Source organism: Carcharhinus amblyrhynchos, chromosome 22 (genome assembly GCF_965287045.1).
Source record: "Carcharhinus amblyrhynchos chromosome 22, sCarAmb.v2.hapA, whole genome shotgun sequence".
Classification (NCBI taxonomy): Eukaryota; Metazoa; Chordata; class Chondrichthyes; order Carcharhiniformes; family Carcharhinidae; genus Carcharhinus; species Carcharhinus amblyrhynchos.
In genome coordinates this window covers 31,293,907-31,312,963 of record NC_137345.1, presented here as the reverse complement: position 1 = coordinate 31,312,963, position 19,057 = coordinate 31,293,907, and the positions used below count along the sequence as shown (strand labels likewise).

The following is a 19,057-nucleotide window of genomic DNA, read 5'->3' as shown; positions in this document are numbered from 1 at the left end:
GGACAGGGAGGTGAAGAAGACATCAGCATGCTTGGTTTTGTTGGTCAGAACATTGAAAACAGGAATTGGGACGTTTTGTTGAAGTTGTACAAGACATTGGCAAGGCCACACTTGGAATATTGTGTACATTCCTTGTTGACCTATTATAGAAAAGATATTAAACTAGAAAGAGTGCAGAAAAGATTTATTAGGATGCTACCAGGACTTGATGATTTGAGTTATAAGGAGAGGCTGGATAGACTGGGACTTTCTTCCCCGGAGCTGAGGGGTGATCGGTCTATAAAATAATGAGGGGCATAGATCAGCTAGATGGTCAATATCTTTTCCCAAAGGTAGGGGAATCTAAAACTAGAGGGCATAGGTTTAAGGTGAGAAGGGGGAAATATAAAAGTGTTCAGGGGAGCAAATTTTCCACAACAGGGAGGTGTCTGGAACAAGCTGCCAGAGGTAGTAGTAGACGCGGGTACAATTTCATTTTTTAAAAAGCATTTAGGCAGTTACATGGGTAAGATGGGTATAGAGGGATATGGGTAATTGGGACTACATTAGAGGTTTAAACAAAAAAGGGCAGCATGGACAAGTTGGGCCGAAGGGTCCGTTTCCATACTGTAAATCCCTATGACTAAATTCACTAAGATAGGTGCAAAAAGCAATCTAAAGGCTAATGGCCTTTATCTCAAATGGGCTGGAATATAAAGGGAGTAAATTAAGTTTAACTTCAGTCACAAATCAATCCACATCTGGACTGCTGCATTTTTTCATGGGACCTCAGGGAGGTTTTGTTGGCCTTCAAGGAGGTGATGCACTTTTGCAACAGAATGAAACCAAGGCTCAGATTTGGAGTCAATTATGGTTGCATGAACACAGGTTGCCTATACTCAGCTTGTATTCCCGAGTATAGAAGTTGATGAGGTATTTAAAGAGTTACAGAAACAGCATCTGTGGAGAGAGAATAGAGCCAACGTGGAGTCTGGATGACTCTTTGTCAGCGAGTTAAGTGGTTAAGATTTAACTGGATTTGATAGTTTGTTTGAATCTATCCTTTCTACTGGTAGGGGGAAATCTGTTTCCCATCCTGAAGCATTGTAGAAATCTAGAACTAACAAGTTCTAAGTACAAGAATTGGGAAATCATGTTGCAGCTATATAAAACCTTAGTTGGGCAACATTTGGAGTATTGCATGCAGTTCTGGTCACCACATTAGCAGAAGGACATGGAAGCTTTGCAGAGAGCGCAAAGAAGGTTCACCAGGATGTTGACTATGAGGAGAGGTTGAATAAGCTAGAATTATTTTCACTGGAAAGATGGAGGCTGACGGGGGACCTGATAGAGGTCTACAAGATTATGTGAGGCAATAGACGAGGTGGATAGAAAGAGGTTTTTTCCAAGAGTGGAAATGTCAGTTACAAGGAGGCACAGGTTCAAGATGAGAGAGAGAAAGTTTAAGGGAGATGTGAGGGGTTAGTTTTCCATGCAGAGAGTAGTGGGTGCCAGGAATGCGCCGCCAGAGGTGGTGGTGGAAAAAAAGCAGGCACATTAGCAACATTTAAGAGGCATCTGGATGGGTACATTAAAAGGGAGAGAATAGAGGATATGACCTAAGGGCAGAAGTTTTTTTTAGTTAGTGACTAGCACTGCTAGCTGTGCAGATACATGGATTTGGGCCTGTGTCTGTGGGAGTTTGTGCATTCTCCCTGTGGTTGCGTGGGTTTCCTCCAGGCGCTCCGGTTTCCTCCCACACCCCAAAGATGTGCTGTTAGGCTGATTGGTTTTACCAAATTGACACTATTCTCCCCTGAATCTGGCTAAGTTAGGGGTTCCATTCGTAGACATGCAGGGTAGAATAGGTGTAGGGTGATGCGGCGGTGCAGGCTCGTTGGGCCGAAGGGCCTGTATCCCGTGCTGGGTTGTTCTTTGCATCATGATCAGCACAGGCTTGGAGGACTGATGGGCCTGCAGCCTACAGCGGTAGGATAATTGATGCCTTCAGACCTTCAGTATAACATTCCTATAGAGTGAAGGCAACCAAATACAGGTGACTTAAAGATAAGCCATGATCCAACTGAGTGGCTTGAAGGCTTAGTACTGGATCCTAATATTCTTATGTTTATTTTGAAGATCTGTCTATTCCAGTTTCAATCATTTATGAATCCTCACACTACGACCCAAATCTCCGGCAATAACATTGAAGAAATTTGGATAAGTTTTCCTTCCTTTGCATTAGAATTTCAATTTACTTTGGTTCCAAAATAACTGGGAGTAGAACAACAAAATACATTGGAGATCACTCAGCACAAACAACTACCTTATGAATAGGGACTTCATCTTGTAGCCTCTGCAATCATCTATGGAGCAATCTTTGAGATTATGCACTCAAACATGAAGCCATCGTATAGTGTCGTTCTTCCATCCATCTAGCCGCATGAACTTGTTTTAAAATTGTCATTTTCTCATGTGAGAATTTGGCCATCTCAATCGTGGCGCTCATCTAATATTCTACTGGAAATAGATTTACATTAGACACATTTACAATGATCAGGCAGCATGGTGGAATAGTGGTTAGCACTGCTACCTCAATTCCAGAGACCTGGGTTTGATTCTGGCCTGAGGTCTGTTGTGTGGAGTTTGCACCTTCGCCCAGTGTCTGTGTGGGTTTTCATCAGTGCTCTGGTTTCCTCCCACAGTCCTAAGACATATAGGTTAGGTGAATTGGCTGTGCTAAATTACCCCTCAATGTTACCCTTTGGCTGCCTTACCCCTCAAGCTATAAACCCTCGGTGACAGTTTAGCAACCTGTTCCAGGAATAGTTAGCAACAGAAACAGATGAAAGTTCCGACTTATGCACCATCAGGGTACAAAAAGGTTGAGAGAGAGACAGCGCGACAGACAGACATTTGCAATGGTAGAATTTCATAACAGTCATGTCAAAAATTAATTTAGTCACTCAGTCTTTGCCAAAAACAGGTTCATTGTCTTCCTACTGATTATTTGTCTCCGAAAACAGTGGTTGTTGCAAGGTTTCCACCTCTATTTGTTCCTTGTACAGCTGCAACAAATGGGCTCTATTTGCAGATTTTTCAAGCTACTACAACTATGCACATGCCATCCAATTTACTCTCACAGTTGCTAACTTATAACTACCAATGTTATTAATTTGGATCTTAAAGCCAGAATCCGTAACATCAACAGTTTTTACTGTTACTCCAATTGAATCAATGGAACTGATTTCAACCAAGCTCAGCACAATCACTGGATCCTTCAATATGCGATGAGGAAAGTTAACTTCTCGAATGTGTGGCCAAGCACAGTTATCTGAAGTTTCACAGAAAGTTCTTACTTCTCCTGAAAGACCTGTTTAAAGGAAGATATGCTGAGAATTATTTTCAGCCATACAAGTGGGTGCACCCCCTGCACCCCCCACCCCCACGCACTCCCCCCGATGGCGCAAGACTCACATTTGCTACCAAAGGTCCTAAAATTAAATTTAATCCAGGTCATGCATTCATTCCAATTAAAATAAAACTTCCCATTTTATGTTAGTGATAAGGATGCAGAGACTACCACCGATTGCCCGAATAAAAATGATCCATTCCATCCCAATGGTCGAGTTGTATATACAAGGAGTATCTGAGGCCTACAGACTGGCTAAGTCCTCAATCTGTGTGGTGCTGAATTATTCCAGACAGTACACTGGTTGGGTTGCCACAATTGACTTCCATACTTCAGAGTTAAGGCTTGGCGAGGGCAGGAGAAGACTGAAGAACACAGGATTTCCTCTCCTGATCACTTTCCAGTGACCCCTCTGGGTGATTATGTTCATGAATGTTGGGCTCAAGGATTAATTTGTTTGATGTCAAATGGCTAATCAACAGATTAAGGCTCACACCTGCATAGTGGACCCACAGAACCAAGTCTGGATGATGCTTCAGCAGACACGGAGAAAATGAGCAATTAAAAAACACTAAGACATCTTGAAACAAGCACCAGTGAAATATTTATGACCGGTAACAATTCTTAGTTCTCTGGTGTGCCAATACTTACACTGTTCAACAGTGTTCTTCAACTTGGTTTCAATCTTCCCCAAGCTTTTTTGCACAATATGGAATGTTTCATCTATGACATTTGTTAGCTGTTTAATTTGCTTATTTCCCTTATCTTCAACCTACATGTCAGAAAAGAATTGCAATATCAGTACTGCAACTTATTTATATGAAGCTCAAGCAATAATCAGCCTCGTGCCTTTTTTTTCTGCTGACTCTATGATCCTCAATCATTTTGTATGATATGCTATTACATATTTCCATATGTTGTGTGTGTGGATTGTTAGAATCATATAATTTCCTACAGTGAAGAAGGAGCCATTAGGCCAATCAAGTCTGCACTGGCCACAGTCCCACCCAGGCTCTATCCCCATAACCCCATGCATTGACCCTAGCTAGTCCCTGACACTAAAGACAATCCACCTAATGATGTGGAGATGCCAATGTTGGACTGGGGTAAACACAATAAAAAGTCTCACAGCACCAGGTTAAAATCCGACAGGTTTATTTGGCAGCAAACGCCACTAGCTTTCGGGGCTCACCTGACGAAGGGGCAGAGCTCCGAAAGCTAGTGGTGTTTGCTACCAAATAAACCTGTTGAACTTTAACCTGGTGTTGTGAGACTTCTTACTGTGTTAACCCAATCCATCTAAACCACACATCTTTGGACTGTGGGAGGAAACCAGAGCAACCGGAGGAAACCGACACAGACATGGGGAGAATGTGCAGACTCCACACAAACAGTGCCTCAACATCAGTGGTAGCAAAGTTGTTGGAAAAAATTCTTAGGGATAGGATGTATACGCATTTGGAGCGTTGAGATCTGATTAGGGATACACAACATGGCTTTGTTAAGGGGAGGCCTTGCCTTACTAATCTGGTAGAATTTTCTGAGGAGGTGACAAAAACGATTGATGAAGGACGAGCCGTTGATGTCGTCTATACGGATTTCAGTAAGACGTTTGACAAAGTCCCTCACGGTAGGTTGGTTGAAAAGGTTAAGGCTCATGGGATACAGGGACAGGTATCTAGATGGATTGAAAACTGGCTAGGTAACAGGAGACAGAGAGTAGTAGTGGAAGGGTCCTTTTCTAGCTGGAGGTCTGTCACCAGTGGTGTGCCGCAGGGCTCAGTACTGGGACCTCTTCTATTCGTAATATATATATAAATGACTTGAAAGAGGGCATATGTGGTGCGATCAGCAAGTTTGCAGATGACACAAAGATGGCAGGATTGGCGGATAGTGAGGAGGAGTGTCAGGTGACACAGCAGGATATAGATAGGCTGGTATACTGGGCAGATAAATGGCAGATGGAATTTAATTCTGATAAATGCGAGGTGATGCATTTTGGAAGGAATAATGTAGAGGGGAGTTACATGATAAAAGGTAGACCTATTAAGAGTATAGAAATGCAGAGGATCCTGGGAGTGCAAGTGCACAAGTCTCTGAAGGTGGCGACACAGGTGAAGAAGGTTGCGAAGAAAGCTTATGGTATGCTAGCCTTTATAGGAAGGGGTATAGGGTACAAGAGCTGGTGTCTAATACTACAGTTGTACAGAACGTTGGTTAGACTGCATTTGGAGTACTGCGTCCAGTTCTGGTCACCTTACTACCGGAAGGACGTGGAGACCCTGGAGAGAGTGCAGAGGAGGTTTACCAGGATGCTGCCTGGTATGGAAGGACTGGGTTATGAGGAAAGATTGGGTAAACCGGGGCTCTTTTCCTTAGAAAGATGGAGATTAAGGGTGGATCTGATAGAGGTGTATAAAATAATGAAGAGTATAGATAAACAGTGGCAGGCTTTTTCCTAGATTGGAGACAAATATCACGAGGGGCCACGGGCTTAAGGTGAGGGGGGGAGAAGTATAATTTGGATGCTAGAGGGAGGTTTTTCACGCAGAGGGTCGTGGGGGTATGGAATGCACTGCTGAGTAAGGTGGTGGAGGCAGGCATGCTGGACTTGTTTAAGGTTTACTTAGATAGACACATGAGCGAAACAGGGATGGAGGGTTATAGGAGACTGTTTTAAATAAGGATCAGAGCCTCGGGACGTTCCTGGAAATCTACTGTTACATGTAAGAACATAAGAACATAAGAAATTGGAGCAGGAGTAGGCCATCTAGCCCTTCGAGCCTGCCCCGCCATTCAATAAGATCATGGCTGATCTGTCGTGGCTCAGTTCCACATTCCCGCCCTCTCCCCATAACCCTTAATCCCCTCTCTTATCAAAAACCCATCAACCCGCGCCTTAAAAATATTTAGCGAGGTAGCCTCCACCACTTCAACGGGCAGAGAATTCCAGAGATTCACCACCCTTTGAGTGAAGAAGTTCCTCCTCAACTGCATTCTAAACCGCCCCCCCTTTATCTTGAGGCTGTGCCCCCTAGTCCTATTATCCTTTCTGAGCGGGAAGAGTCTCTCCACCTCTATCCTATCCATCCCATTCATCATCTTATACGTCTCAACGAGAGCTCCCCTCATTCTTCTAAACTCTAACGAGTACAAGCCTAGTTTATTCAGCCTCTCCTCATAGCTCAACCCCCTCAACTCCGGCATCAGCCTAGTAAACCTCCTCTGCACTCCCTCCAAGGCCAAAATATCCTTGCGTAAGTACGGCGCCCAAAACTGCACACAGTACTCCAGCTGCGGCCTCACCAATGCCCTATACAGCCGCAGCAAGACCTCCCTACTTTTATATTCAATCCCCCTCGCTATGAAGGCCAGCATCCCATTTGCCTTCCTGACCACCTGCTGCACCTGCAAGCTGGGTTTACTCCGCAGGTGCGTTGGTCCACCTTGTTGTCTAACGAGGGGCATGCACACGGTGGGTCGTGCGTGGGCTGCTCTTGGATGTTTCGAGAGTGGCCTAGTACTTCGCGTCGTTTGTGTATGCTTAAAACTGGACCAGCAGATGGGCACCACAACAGCTCAGTGACGATCACTGTTTGCTGTGCAGATACATGGATTTGGGCCGGTGTCTGTGGGAGTTTGCGCATTCTCCCTGTGGTTGCGTGGGTTTCCTCCAGGTGCTCCGGTTTCCTCCCACACCCCAAAGCTCTTAGGCTAATTGGTGTAACAAATTGTCCCTAAGTTATTCTTAATCTGGTTTCCAATGGGGGTACCATAAGCATAGACATGGGTTAAGGGTGGAGGAGGATAAACATTGTTAAGGTGGCGGTGCGGGCTTGTTCGGCCGAAGGGCCTGTTTCTCTTGCTGTGTTGTTCTTTGTTTAGCCAGAATTGAACCCAGATCCTTGGCACAGTGAGGCAGCAGTGCTAGTCACTTAACAGGGTGTATATGGTAGGTAGGAGGAAAACTAAAATTACAATCTCAATCTTCCATGAGGTTACAAATATTCAGTTTTTAATGACCTTCTATCCACACATAGACAAGTGGAACAAGAGGTGCCAAAGCCGGTTGAAAATGAAAAACCAAAGAAAAGTTAGGACACTGGTCCCAAAGATCAAAGGCCAGTATCTAACCCACTGTACCATTCAGTTTTCTACTTTCCCATTTATGCCCCGATAACATTCCTGATCAAATTTAAGACATATTTCAGACTTATTCTAAACTAGAACTTATGAGCATGAGTTGTGCTGAGTTTGTGATACAATTGGTTTTTAACTTGATCACTATCAATATCAGTACATTTCTACATGTTTGTTCACTTGTTTTTCTCTTTTAAGTTTTGCAACTCAGGTTTTAATATTTGAATTTGTTTTCTGCTACTGTTATTTGGTTCGGAGGACAAATTTTTGAAGATTCCATCGCCAGTCAAATTTCTATTTGAGTAACTCTATAACAGTGTAGAGAAGTAGTGCCATCAAAGTTTCCACACAATTACTACAAACTTATACTGATGTGAAATGTCTAGAGGGTTTTAAAACCCATGCACAATCAGGAAAGATTTCAGTGTGTTAAACTCTCCAGTGCCTTGTAATCTATCATGTTGATGGAAATCCAACTTGCATCATTCTTATGAAAATTAAAGAAGTGACAGCCCAGATTATGGTTGGCCTGGATTTGAATGGAAAATGTTACTCATGCCTACACAGATATATTTGGATAGGAGACATTTGCATATACCTTGGGAGGCACTTCAATCCAGGCAGGAAAATAGCTGAAAGGTGCACACACAGGCAGAGATGTCATTAGCATGATTTTTATAGTGTGTACAATTCAGCAAAAATTCACAAAAGGATTTTCAGTGAATTGTAAACTTGCAGTTTGAACAGTTTACTGTAATGTTTATAACATTTTATTATTGGGAAAAGATACTAAAATAGCTTTGCAGTTATGTTCTTATATTATCCATTGGTTAACAATGTGCATTGCAGTCAATCAAATTATCCCAGTGGCTACGAAACCTACATAATGCCAGATTATATTAACCAACAGATTTAATTCCAAGTGCATAGCACAGTGCCAGGTTTTATTGAATAGCAAATATTACAGTGAATGTAATTTTCACTTTAGTATCACAAAATTCAATTACATCAAGAACATTCACAGTACATTTTTGACATAATCTGGATCCTTCAACCAAGGACATCACACACAGTTCAACTTGTAAATTATCTATTGCTATCAGTTTGTTGTTTTAAATAAATACAATTTTATTCTATTATATTTTGTGTTAAGTTTATTCAAATCTATTTCAACTTTCTGTTGGCCTTCCTCTCTAACAATTTGGTGTTCCAGGACCACAGAATTCTTGCAGTGCAGAAAGAGGCCATTCAGCCCATTGGGTCAGCACTGGCTTTCTGAAAGCACAATCTCTCTGCCACCCTATCCTCATAACCCTCATAAGTGCATTTACTCTAGTTAATCCACTTAACCTACACATATTTGGACATTAAGGGGCAGTTTAGCATGGCCAATCCACCTAACTTGCACACATTTGGACTGTGACTAACCAGGCTAGCCCCCTTGAAATTTGGATGCAAGACAGACAACTGTCATCCCAGCCCAGAAAGGCTGGCCCAGATTTCGGAGCCTATTGTGCACCTATTGCCATATCAACCCAAAGCACCTAATAAACAGGAGCTGGAACTCTGAAGTTGAACTAGCACCTGAACAGGAATCCCCAAAGAGGTCCAAGCCTCTTAAAACACCTTCAGACCTCAGCCTTCCCACAGTCCCTGGGACTGAACAGCTGAACCCACAGGTTACCAAAAAGTGGACAGGCAAGAGCCAAGCGGGACAACAGCAGCTCAGCCCTATGATTCCAGGATTCGATTCTGGACTCGAAACATCAGCCCTTTTCTCTCCTTACAGGTGCTGCCAGGCCTGCTGAGATTTTCCAGTATTTTCTCTTTTGGCCTATGATTCTAGGGCACAGCAGTCCCGGAGTGGCATTTTCCTGAAGACTACCCATCACTCTAAGTGCTAACCGCTCCTGCAAAACCCCCAGACCCTTTCAAACAGACTTTGTCAGAAGGTTGGAATGTCTAACATCCAGCAGATGGAAAACAGAACTCCAGCACTGAATAGACTTGCCCAGGCCTATGAATTTCAAATCCTGTCAAGTTACCTAAGTGTAGTAGGAATGTACCTTTTCCTATAAGCTCAGTTGGCTGGTTTGTGAAACAGAGCCACGCCAACAACGCGGGTTCAATTCCCGTGCCAGCCGAGGTTATTCATGAAGCCCCACCTTCTCAACCCTGCCGTCACCCATGGTGTGGTAATCCTCAGGTTAACCATCACCTGTCAGCTCCCTCCCTTTCAAAACAAAGGGGGAGGGCAGCCAGTCGTGCTCTGGGGCTTTGGCAACTGGGAACTCCGAAACCTGGGCTTTCTGGGCTGGGATGATATGAAAATGGCTCTCTGACAGTTGCCTTTTCATTCTAAGTAAAAGAATTCAACTCAAGAGCATTGTAGGCATGTTGGTGTGAAGACAAAATATAATAGAATTGTATTGATTTAAAACAAAAAACTAATAGCAATGGACAATTTGCAAGTTGAACTGTCAGTATGTGTGATGTCCTTGATTGAAGAATCCAGATATCAAAAACGTACTGTAAATATTCTTGATGTAATTGAATTAATTCTGTAGGTTCATTATTGTTTCAGAACAGACTTGAAATGATTGCTTCAAAATAAAAGTTTTTCCCCCCCCCCTGAAAAGCTCTTTGAAAATAAAGAACAGTCAGTGCCTAAACTGTTGGGGCCCTCAGACTGAGGGGGTGGAGGGGGGCCCTAAAATTGAGGCTGATAGGGTAAGGCCCCCAAGTGGCTGCTTAATATTTGAATGGGTGGGTTTCTCATCCTTGGTCTTGCCTGTCCCAAGAGTGAAGTTGTATCTAGGTTTGGGCAGGCTGGTACTGTGTGTGTGTGTGTGTGTGTGTGTGTGTGTGTGTGTCAGGGGAGGGTGTCCTGTCCATTGAATTGTACGTTACCCCTCTCTGAGGGAGGGTAAAAGCCTGCCGCTGCAATCCAGGAGCCATTTTGTGGTTATTACCACCTGACAAAACCCAACAAGTAATCTGAAACTTTGACAAGCTACTTTTTAATAAAAGCAAAAGACAGTACACGATACTGAAGGAGTTCTGTCAAGCAGAATATGATATTATGGTCCCAAATACCAACAACTTGATAGTGCTGATAACCCTCGAGGCACATTGGCACTGATTCGCAAAAGAAAAAGCCCAGGAAGTGAATTTCCATCTGGTGAGCTTTAAAAAAAGAATGACTTATTTGATCATGTTGATTAACCAAAGCTTCACACAGTTTGAGATCTACGTGCAAGCAACAAAATAAAATTCCAGTTTCATGTCAAAAGAAATTTCAACTTAAAATATTATAGACTGATCCTTTTTGGTGTAACAAATGGTATGAGCATATTCTGTTTGTTATGAAATCCCTAAAAAGTAATTGGATTTTGAATAGTTACAAACTGAACATTTCAGATTAATGAGATTGAATCCCCAAACAATTTCCAAGTGATTAGAAAACAATTTCAAGAGAACTTGTGAAAAGATAATAATTCTATCTTAAAATCTATCAAAATACGAGGTAATTGCTTTCCGCATTCAGTCAGAAGATCGAAATTTTGAAGTGTCACAAGTTATTTTCTGGATTACTCGTCAAGTATAAAGGATGGCAAGAACTTCTCCTACTTCGACTAATGTTTTCCCCCAGTTGTATTCCACTCACGTGAATGCTGCTAAACTGCAGATCTGCAAACATTACAGAACAGACTCTATGGACCAAATTCTCCGACATCACCTGTGGCTGGGATTCTCTGGTCCCGCTGCAGTAAAGGGAGTTTTAGCTATTCACTAAATTCTCTGTTCTGGCTGGCGACAGTGGCTGAGTAAATGAGATCGGAGAATCCCGGCCAATGTTTGTGACACCAGTCATCAACTCAGGTAGTTAAACAATCATAGGTAGGAATCCATCCTGTAAACATAGCATTGTGGGATGGATTTTCCACAAGGCATTGGGACCTCAATGCCAAACCTATACCCTCTGGCACAACCTTCTGGGTGGCAGTGTCCTAGCTAGCTGTCTTCATGTGGGCTTCCAATGTTGCAGGCCCAATAAAAGGCCAACAGCAATGTCAGTCCAGCAGCCTCAGTGAGAGAAGAAGAAGCTTGATGGAGGCACCCAAGATGCATGTGCAGAAGCAACGTATTAAAGAGGCCTGAAGTCAGTACAGCCATCAGGGTCAAGGGGAAACTCTCTTCAGATCTATCGATGGATGAGGTTTCAACATTTCATCCCTGTCATAAAATATAGAACACTACAGCACAAACAGGCCCTTCGGCCCACAAGGTGCACTGATCACATCCCTACCTACCAGGCCTATCTATAATCCTCAATCCCATTAAATCCAGAAGTCTCTTAAAAGACCCCAACGAGTTCGCCTCCACCACCACCGACAGCAGACGATTCCACTCACTCAATACCTTCTGAGTGAAAAACTTACCTCTAACATCTCCTCTGTCCTTTTCTATAGCTCCAACTTTGGAGCACAGAGTCTCTCACTCCAGTGGCCTTTGGTCTGCTGCTAGGAAGTTGCTCCAATGCAAGGATAAAACTGACGTTGACCTGGATTGGATTACTTATTTTCCCATCTCCACGGAGCAGGCCGCCATCCTGATTCCCAACCCACCCTTGAGGAAAGTCCTCAGCAGCAAAACCGCAGCACAGAATCTTACAGATGCGGCTCCTTTTGTTTCTCCAATTCTCAGCAGGCTCCAGTGTGAAAATACCAGAAGAAGAATTCTCTTCTCATCATTCAGTACTTTGTCCTTGTCCCCTAGAAACCAGCTAGGCTTTTGTTGCTTTGGCAATACATTTCCTCATACAATTTAGTATTCCAGTAAGTGTTAAATGGCTGCACATACCTGTTCTTCTAGCCTCTGTTCTGACAATATAGGAGAAATGCTTCAAGAATCAGGTAACAAAAAGTCCAGGGTGGCCCATTTTAATTGATGCTACTTAGCTCTGCAGCGACACAAGGTACTCACCATGGCTGGGACTGGACACCATCCAACTGAAAAGGTCCAGCACCCAAGTACCATACTCATATAGAATTTTGTCCAACCTGTTAAGCAGGTGGTTCTTCAACAATTTTTATTATAGTTAATCAAACAATAAAACTGCAATTTATTGAAAATTATAAACTGTTTACCTCTGTGATGTGATTCCGCAGATTAACCATCACTTCATCCATTTCGCTATTTCTGTTTTGCAGTTGGCTAACATCGTCAGCCAAAGTACTTCGAACAACATTCTCGAGTTCTTCCACAGAGATCTTCTCTTTTTGTAACCGATGGGTCAATTGCCTGAAATGGATACAGCAGGGCATTATATTCTTCAGGTAATACCCACTATACACAGCATACAAAATCTCAACAGATCAGGGCTGAGATAAATTGTTAGGAATTTACTGGCTGCTACACATTAAATATCATATTTTTCTTTCAGTGTAATCAATTACAATTCCCCACCCACTGACAAAAACATGGTCAAACCTGATATTTTCTAGCTCTTCTTTACTGGAGAGGTGCTCTGCTTGTTGGAGTGATGTGGTCTCTTTAAGAGTCAGGAGTTCCTTGCCATGCTGCGTTATCTGTGATTGTATAGCATCAGTCATCAGAGCAGTTTGATTTAATTGTTTTGTTAATGTAACCACTCCATTGGAAAGGGAGGGAAGACTGTGATCCACTAACTCTTTGACCGCGCTTATGTCCTCAGCACTTTGTTGTAGGGTCTGAAGATTCAGTCTCTCTGCTTCTAGGTCTGCGATTCGACCTGTTAAACTTGACAAAGAAGCAGAAAGCGAATTCACATTTTCCTCCAGTTTTGAACTCACAGACTTCACACTTGCAACTTGCTGCTCAGTCCTTGCAAGTTCAGTTCCTCTAAGAAGCTCAACTGTTTCCTCCACGTGCTGCAAGTCAGTCTTTGTTAGCACCTTTTCTCTGAGCTCACTCAGGCTTTTGCCCATTTGCGATTGAAGCGCAGCCAACTTATTATCCAGGTCAGAGGATTGAATCTGTGCCACGGCTACTACTGTCTTATCCATCTTACGTTCAAATTCAGACTGACCAACTTCAAGATTCAGCAATCTTTGTTCATATTCTTCTGTGATCAACAACTGAAATAAAAGCAAAAAGAGATGAGATAAGTGTTTTTTTTTTAAAGTTTGAACCGTTCCTACTTTTAACCTACCACATTTCTACTTCAGATCAACTGTATACTGAATACTTCAACATTTTCAATGCATTTCTGTATCAGTAGGCTACTCTGTTTTCAAATTCTTCTGTGGCCTCATCTCTCCTGGCTGGCAGTTTTTACATTTGCAAATTGGGCCATCTGCCATTCTGTGCAGATGTAAAGTCTGGCAAGGCTGTTGTCAGATTGTGAATCTGACTCTAACACAACTATTTCCTATATAGAGTAGGTGGGTGCCAAAATCAGAAGCCCGTCTGCCAATTAAAAAAAACATTAGTGAGCAATTGAGCTTGTCAGCAATAAGAACATAAGAACATAAGAAATAGGAGCAGGAGTAGGCCATCTAGCCCCTCGAGCCTGCCCCGCCATTCAATAAGATCATGGCTGATCTGTCGTGTCTCAGTTCCACATTCCCGCCCTCTCCCCATAACCCTTAATCCCCTTGCCTATCAAAAACCTATCAATCCGCGTCTAAAAATATTGAGCAAGGCAGCCTCCACCACTTCAACGGGCAGAGAATTCCAGAGATTCACCACCCTTTGAGTGAAGAAGTTCCTCCTCAACTCCGTTCTAAACCGCGCCCCCCTTTATCCTGAGGCTGTGCCCTCTAGTCCTACTGTCCTTTCTGAGCGGGAAGAGCCTCTCCACCTCTATCCTATCCTTCCCATTCAACATCTTATACGTCTCAATGAGATCTCCCCTCATTTTTCTAAACTCTAACGAGTACAAACCTAGTTTATTCAGCCTCTCCTCATAGTTCAACCCCCTCAACTCTGGAACCAGCCTAGTAAACCTCCTCTGCACTCCCTCCAAGGCCAAAATATCCTTGCGTAAGTGCAGCGCCCAAAACTGCACACAGTACTCCAGCTGCGGCCTCACCAATGCCCTATACAGCTGCAGCAAGACCTCCCTGCTTTTATATTCAATCCCCCTCGCTATGAAGGCCAGCATCCCATTCCCCTTCCTGACCACCTGCTGCACCTGCAGGCTGGGTTTTTGCGACTCATGCACAAGGACCCCGAGGTCCCTCTGCACCGTCGCCTGCTGCAGTTTTTCGCACGTAAGTAATAGTCCTTCCTACCATTATTCCTACCAAAGTGGACAACCTCACATTTGCCAACATTAAATTCCATTTGCCAGTTCCTGGCCCATTCGTCCAGCCTATCTAGATCCTTCTGCAGACTCTCCACACCCTCCGCACAATTTGCCGTTCCCCCAATCTTGGTGTCATCAGCAAATTTCGACACCATACACTTGGTTCCCTCCTCCACATCATCTATATAAATGGTGAATCCAACTGACCATGGACTGGTCAGGCAGGTGAGCGTGCAAAGTCTGGGTTTTCAGCTGAGTTGAGAAAGCCAGGAGGAGGTAAGCGCCCTGTGTTGTTTGGATAACTATGATGATAACCCCTCACACCTGGTCTCCAAAACCCACCTCTCAATAACTCTCCATCCTGCCTGTGATAACCCTCTGGATTGGCATGAGGAATCCCTGATCTACTTTCCAGTAGGGTACATAGAATACAAGTTCCTGGATGACTGAGAATTACCTTACTAGGCAGAATTCGTATCCTGAGCCATTTATAAAGCATGCCCCTGAGCGGGTCCATTATTGTAATATCCCGGTTGAGACCTGTATGTGGTTTTGCTTTACGCAATGAAGCACTGTACCTTTACAGTCAACTCGTGTTATTACTTGTCTTAGAGTTCCCAATCCCGTGTTGTCCAAAATCACTTACCCGAGTCTATGTCCTTGGGGATCCATTGCTCCTTTCAACTTGCAACTGCCTGCAGTCTCAACACGAACCACTCCTAAATTCCAGTGCTGCCGGGACTGTTAGAGCTGTTGACCAGTCAGATTCTCCAATATCTCGCAAGGCAAGACTTACTTGTACTGAAGGGAGAAAGTCCCGCTCCCTGCTTCTTTAAGCTGGGGGCAGTGTGTTGTTGCTTACTTTTGTAACTGGGCAGCGAGCAATATGGCACACTCCCCTCGTAAAATCCAGACACTATTTTTGTAATCTCCTACAACTGTACAACCTTCTGAGATGCCTGCATTCTTCTATTTCAGACCACTTCAGCATCCTTGAATTTAATCACTCCACCGCTGGTGGTCATGCCTTTAGTTGCTTAAACCTTAATCTCTGGAATTCACTCCCCTAATCTCTATCTCACTTTCCTCCTTATGACACTTCTTAAAGAATATCTCTTCAACCAAGCTTTTGGTCCTCTGTGCTAATGTCTCATTACGAAACAAAATATTACACAATCATATAATGTTCCTGTGAAGTACCTTAGAATGTTGTATTACATTAAATTTATTAATTAGTGTCACAAGTAGGCTTACATTAACACATAAAGTTACTGTGAAAATCCTCTTGCCGCCACAGTCCAGCACCTGTTCAAGTACATGGAGAGAATTTAGCATGACCCGTGCACTTAACCAGCGTGTCTTTCGGACTGGGAGGAAACCAGAACATCTGAAGGAAACCCATGCAGAATGGGGAGAGCGTGCAGACTCCGCACAGAAAGTGACTCAAGCTGGGAATTGAATCCAGGTCCCTGGCGCTGTAGAGCAGCAGTGCTAACCACTGTGCCACCATGCCACCCAATGGACTAATAAGATGTTTCTTTGACAGCTAAACATTTGAACCTAATTTTCTCTTTTTTTCTCTTTATTTTTTGCCAACTTTAAACTCACTTCCAAGAAAGTCTAGACAGGAAAATAAACAGCACAAAATGTTGTGGATGAACAACACATTTGTCATTTTATGTTTTTCCATTATGATAATGGACACAAATTGTTGGTAAGTGTGGAAGCAAAGGAATGATTGAAGACTTTGTCATTCGCAAAAACTAGCCTCATTTCCTCTTTCTGGAACAAAATTAAAAGCTTGACTCAAAACAACAGTTTGCTAGATCAATGAATATTAAAACAAAACTGTATTCATAACCTGAAAGCGCTTTATTTGTGAGTTAGCTACATTGGTGACTTTGAAGATGGAAGAATGATCAATGCTATTATGAGATGCAAGCTACATAAAAGAAATCTACATTTGTTTAATAAAATGAATCAAGATTGAATGAAATGTTAAAATATTTAAAGGCTCATCACAATGGTTCTAATCCTTATCAACAGAATGGTCAAGGCAATCTGATGAATGATTTCTGAGGGCAGGCAGTCCTAAGTTTATTTGAATCAGGGTGTCTGATTTAACCTAAATTGACCAAGTGCAACAGCCTTGGAGTTACATTCACAAAATAAAATTGAGAAACGCAGCTCAATCAGTCTCCAAGTTGGGTCAAAGGTGAACCGATTACTCAGATAGAAACTTTAAACTTACCTTCAATAATCTAAACTTAAATCAGTATTAAACTTGTGTTTACCAAAATTATTGCCCAGATAAAGATTTTAATATACTTAATATTTATGGTAGGATGGGGGTGTGTGCAGGGGAAACTGAAGTGCTTGGCCACTAGTAGAACATGAGAGTTTCATAGAATCCCAGAAGGAGGCCATTTAGCCCATCGGGTCTGTACCGACCACGATCCCAGCCAGGCTCTATTCCCATTGCCCTACATATTTACCCTGCTAAACCCAACACTATGGTCAATTTAGCATGGCCTGCCAACCTAATCCGCACATCTTTGGATTGTGGGAGGAAACTATACCAACACAGGGAGAACATGCAAACTCCATAGAGACAGTGACCGGAGACCAGAATTGAATCCAGGACCCTGGCACTGTGAGGCAGCAGTGCCAACTGCTGTGCCACCTTGAGACAGTATTTTATTGGATGCAAATCACTTCATCTAAATAGTACACTGACTGGGAGAAGATGTGAAAATTCCCTCAAACTCTAAACCAATTAAAGTTACATGGTGCATCAATACCACAGTTTTCAAATCCTACATTAATTACATAAAGAAAAAAAGTGTAGTCGTATCTAACACTGATTGGAAATGACAATCTGATATAGAGACTTGAAATTGGAAGCTTGGAAATTATTGAAATTAAATCTTTCACCGAAATTATAAATTATGACAAACGCGCGCGCACGCACACACACAGGGACACCTTTCTGTTCATTGTCTCTCGTAACCCTTTCCTCCCCACACATCATTTCCCCAGGAATAATCTATCTCCCGCAAACTTGACAATTGATTGTAAAATTAAAGGAGGTAACGGGGTTGTGTGGTCAGCTTAAGTGCATACCTTCTGGTCCAGCTCACGCACTTGCGTCTGGATCTTTTCGAACTGAGACAGTTTCTCCTGCAGGATTTGGATGGTTTGATCCAGGCTGTTAATGGTTTGGAGTTGCTGCTGAATGTACCAGCCGCCAACACCGCAGCCGGCCACCAGCAGCAGGAAGGAGGTCCACAGCAAGGAGAGGCCGGCTGGAGCGGAGGGAGGCTCGGACACATTCTTGCTGTCAGACCGAGCGAAATTTTCCTCCCCCCGCTGTCCACCTTTCCCTTTCCGACTTCTCATTGTTGCAAAACTTTCCTCGGAAAACTTTTCTTTCCAGTCTGGCCCCCCACAGGCGGATCCAAGCCTGTGATAGGCTGATCTCTCTCTATCAGCGATGAGGCTGGCTGTCAAAACAAGCCAATCACAGGGGGACACCCAGCGTTTTTGTTTCGGAGTTAACTCTATGTAGCAATAACAAGCCTGAGATCCCACTAATGGCAAAAGTCTGGATATTTTCCCCATTTCTCTGAGCCCAGCTGAATACGATGGCACTCAGCATGCTACAGCTTAAAGGTAAAGTGAAATGAGGTTTCTTAATTATTGTGCACAAATTGTCCACGAAACAACAATGCCTCAATTTCAAAAACAGCCAATAGCTCAGTACTTTCAGATGTCCAGAGGATATAGTAGTAGTGTACTACAGTTCATGCAGAGAATGCAAGTTGCTGTGGCAGTGGGTTGGGAGTTGAGGGATTTGTTGGGAGCTTCCTCAGAAAAAACAGCCAACAGAATCAAGGATCCCAGAAATATTCTCTTCCACCTTTTTCTGTCAGGTAAAAGATACAAAAGTCTGAGATTAAGTATCAACGGACACAAGAACAGCTTCTTCCCTGCTGCCATCAAACTTTTGAATGGACTCACCTTATATTGAGTTGATCTTTCTCTACACCTTAGCTGTAACTGTAACACTATGTCCTGCACCCTCTCCTTTCCTTCTCCCCTATGTACTCTATGAATGGTATGCTTTGCCTAAATAGCGCACAAGAAACTATACTTTTCACGGTAAACCAGTACATGTGACAATAATAAATCAAATTCTTTTCAGCCTTTTTTATGTTTTTATTACAATTCAATCA

At 43.0% G+C, this 19,057-nt stretch overlaps 1 protein-coding gene and 1 long non-coding RNA gene across 2 annotated transcripts in view; both read right to left on the bottom strand.

The window, feature by feature from the left end:
• LOC145357037 (uncharacterized) overlaps window positions 1-19,057 on the bottom strand; it is a 447,747-nt gene that overhangs the window by 100,440 nt on the left and 328,250 nt on the right. The window lies entirely within an intron of this gene.
• On the bottom strand, window positions 1,922-18,271 carry LOC145356858 (uncharacterized). The gene is made up of 5 exons (XM_080209794.1): window positions 17,946-18,271; window positions 13,025-13,650; window positions 12,682-12,835; window positions 4,043-4,163; window positions 1,922-3,352 (listed from the first exon to the last, which is right to left on the bottom strand). The coding sequence occupies exons 1-5, from the start codon at window positions 18,219-18,221 to the stop codon at window positions 3,093-3,095; spliced, it is 1,437 nt and encodes a 478-aa protein (XP_080065920.1). The 5' UTR covers window positions 18,222-18,271; the 3' UTR covers window positions 1,922-3,092.

What these genes read in the sequence shown, in the direction of transcription:
- LOC145356858 (XM_080209794.1), bottom strand. Translation starts at nt 18,221, where the DNA reads ATGAGAAGTCGGAAAGGGAAAGGTGGACAGCGGGGGGAGGAAAATTTC. An exon ending in GAAGAGCTAGAAAATATCAG is followed by an intron (nt 12,836 to 13,024) that starts GTTTGACCATGT and finishes TATCCATTTCAG; the next exon opens with GCAATTGACCCATCGGTTAC. An exon ending in TGCGGAATCACATCACAGAG is followed by an intron (nt 4,164 to 12,681) that starts GTAAACAGTTTA and finishes TCTGACATGTAG; the next exon opens with GTTGAAGATAAGGGAAATAA.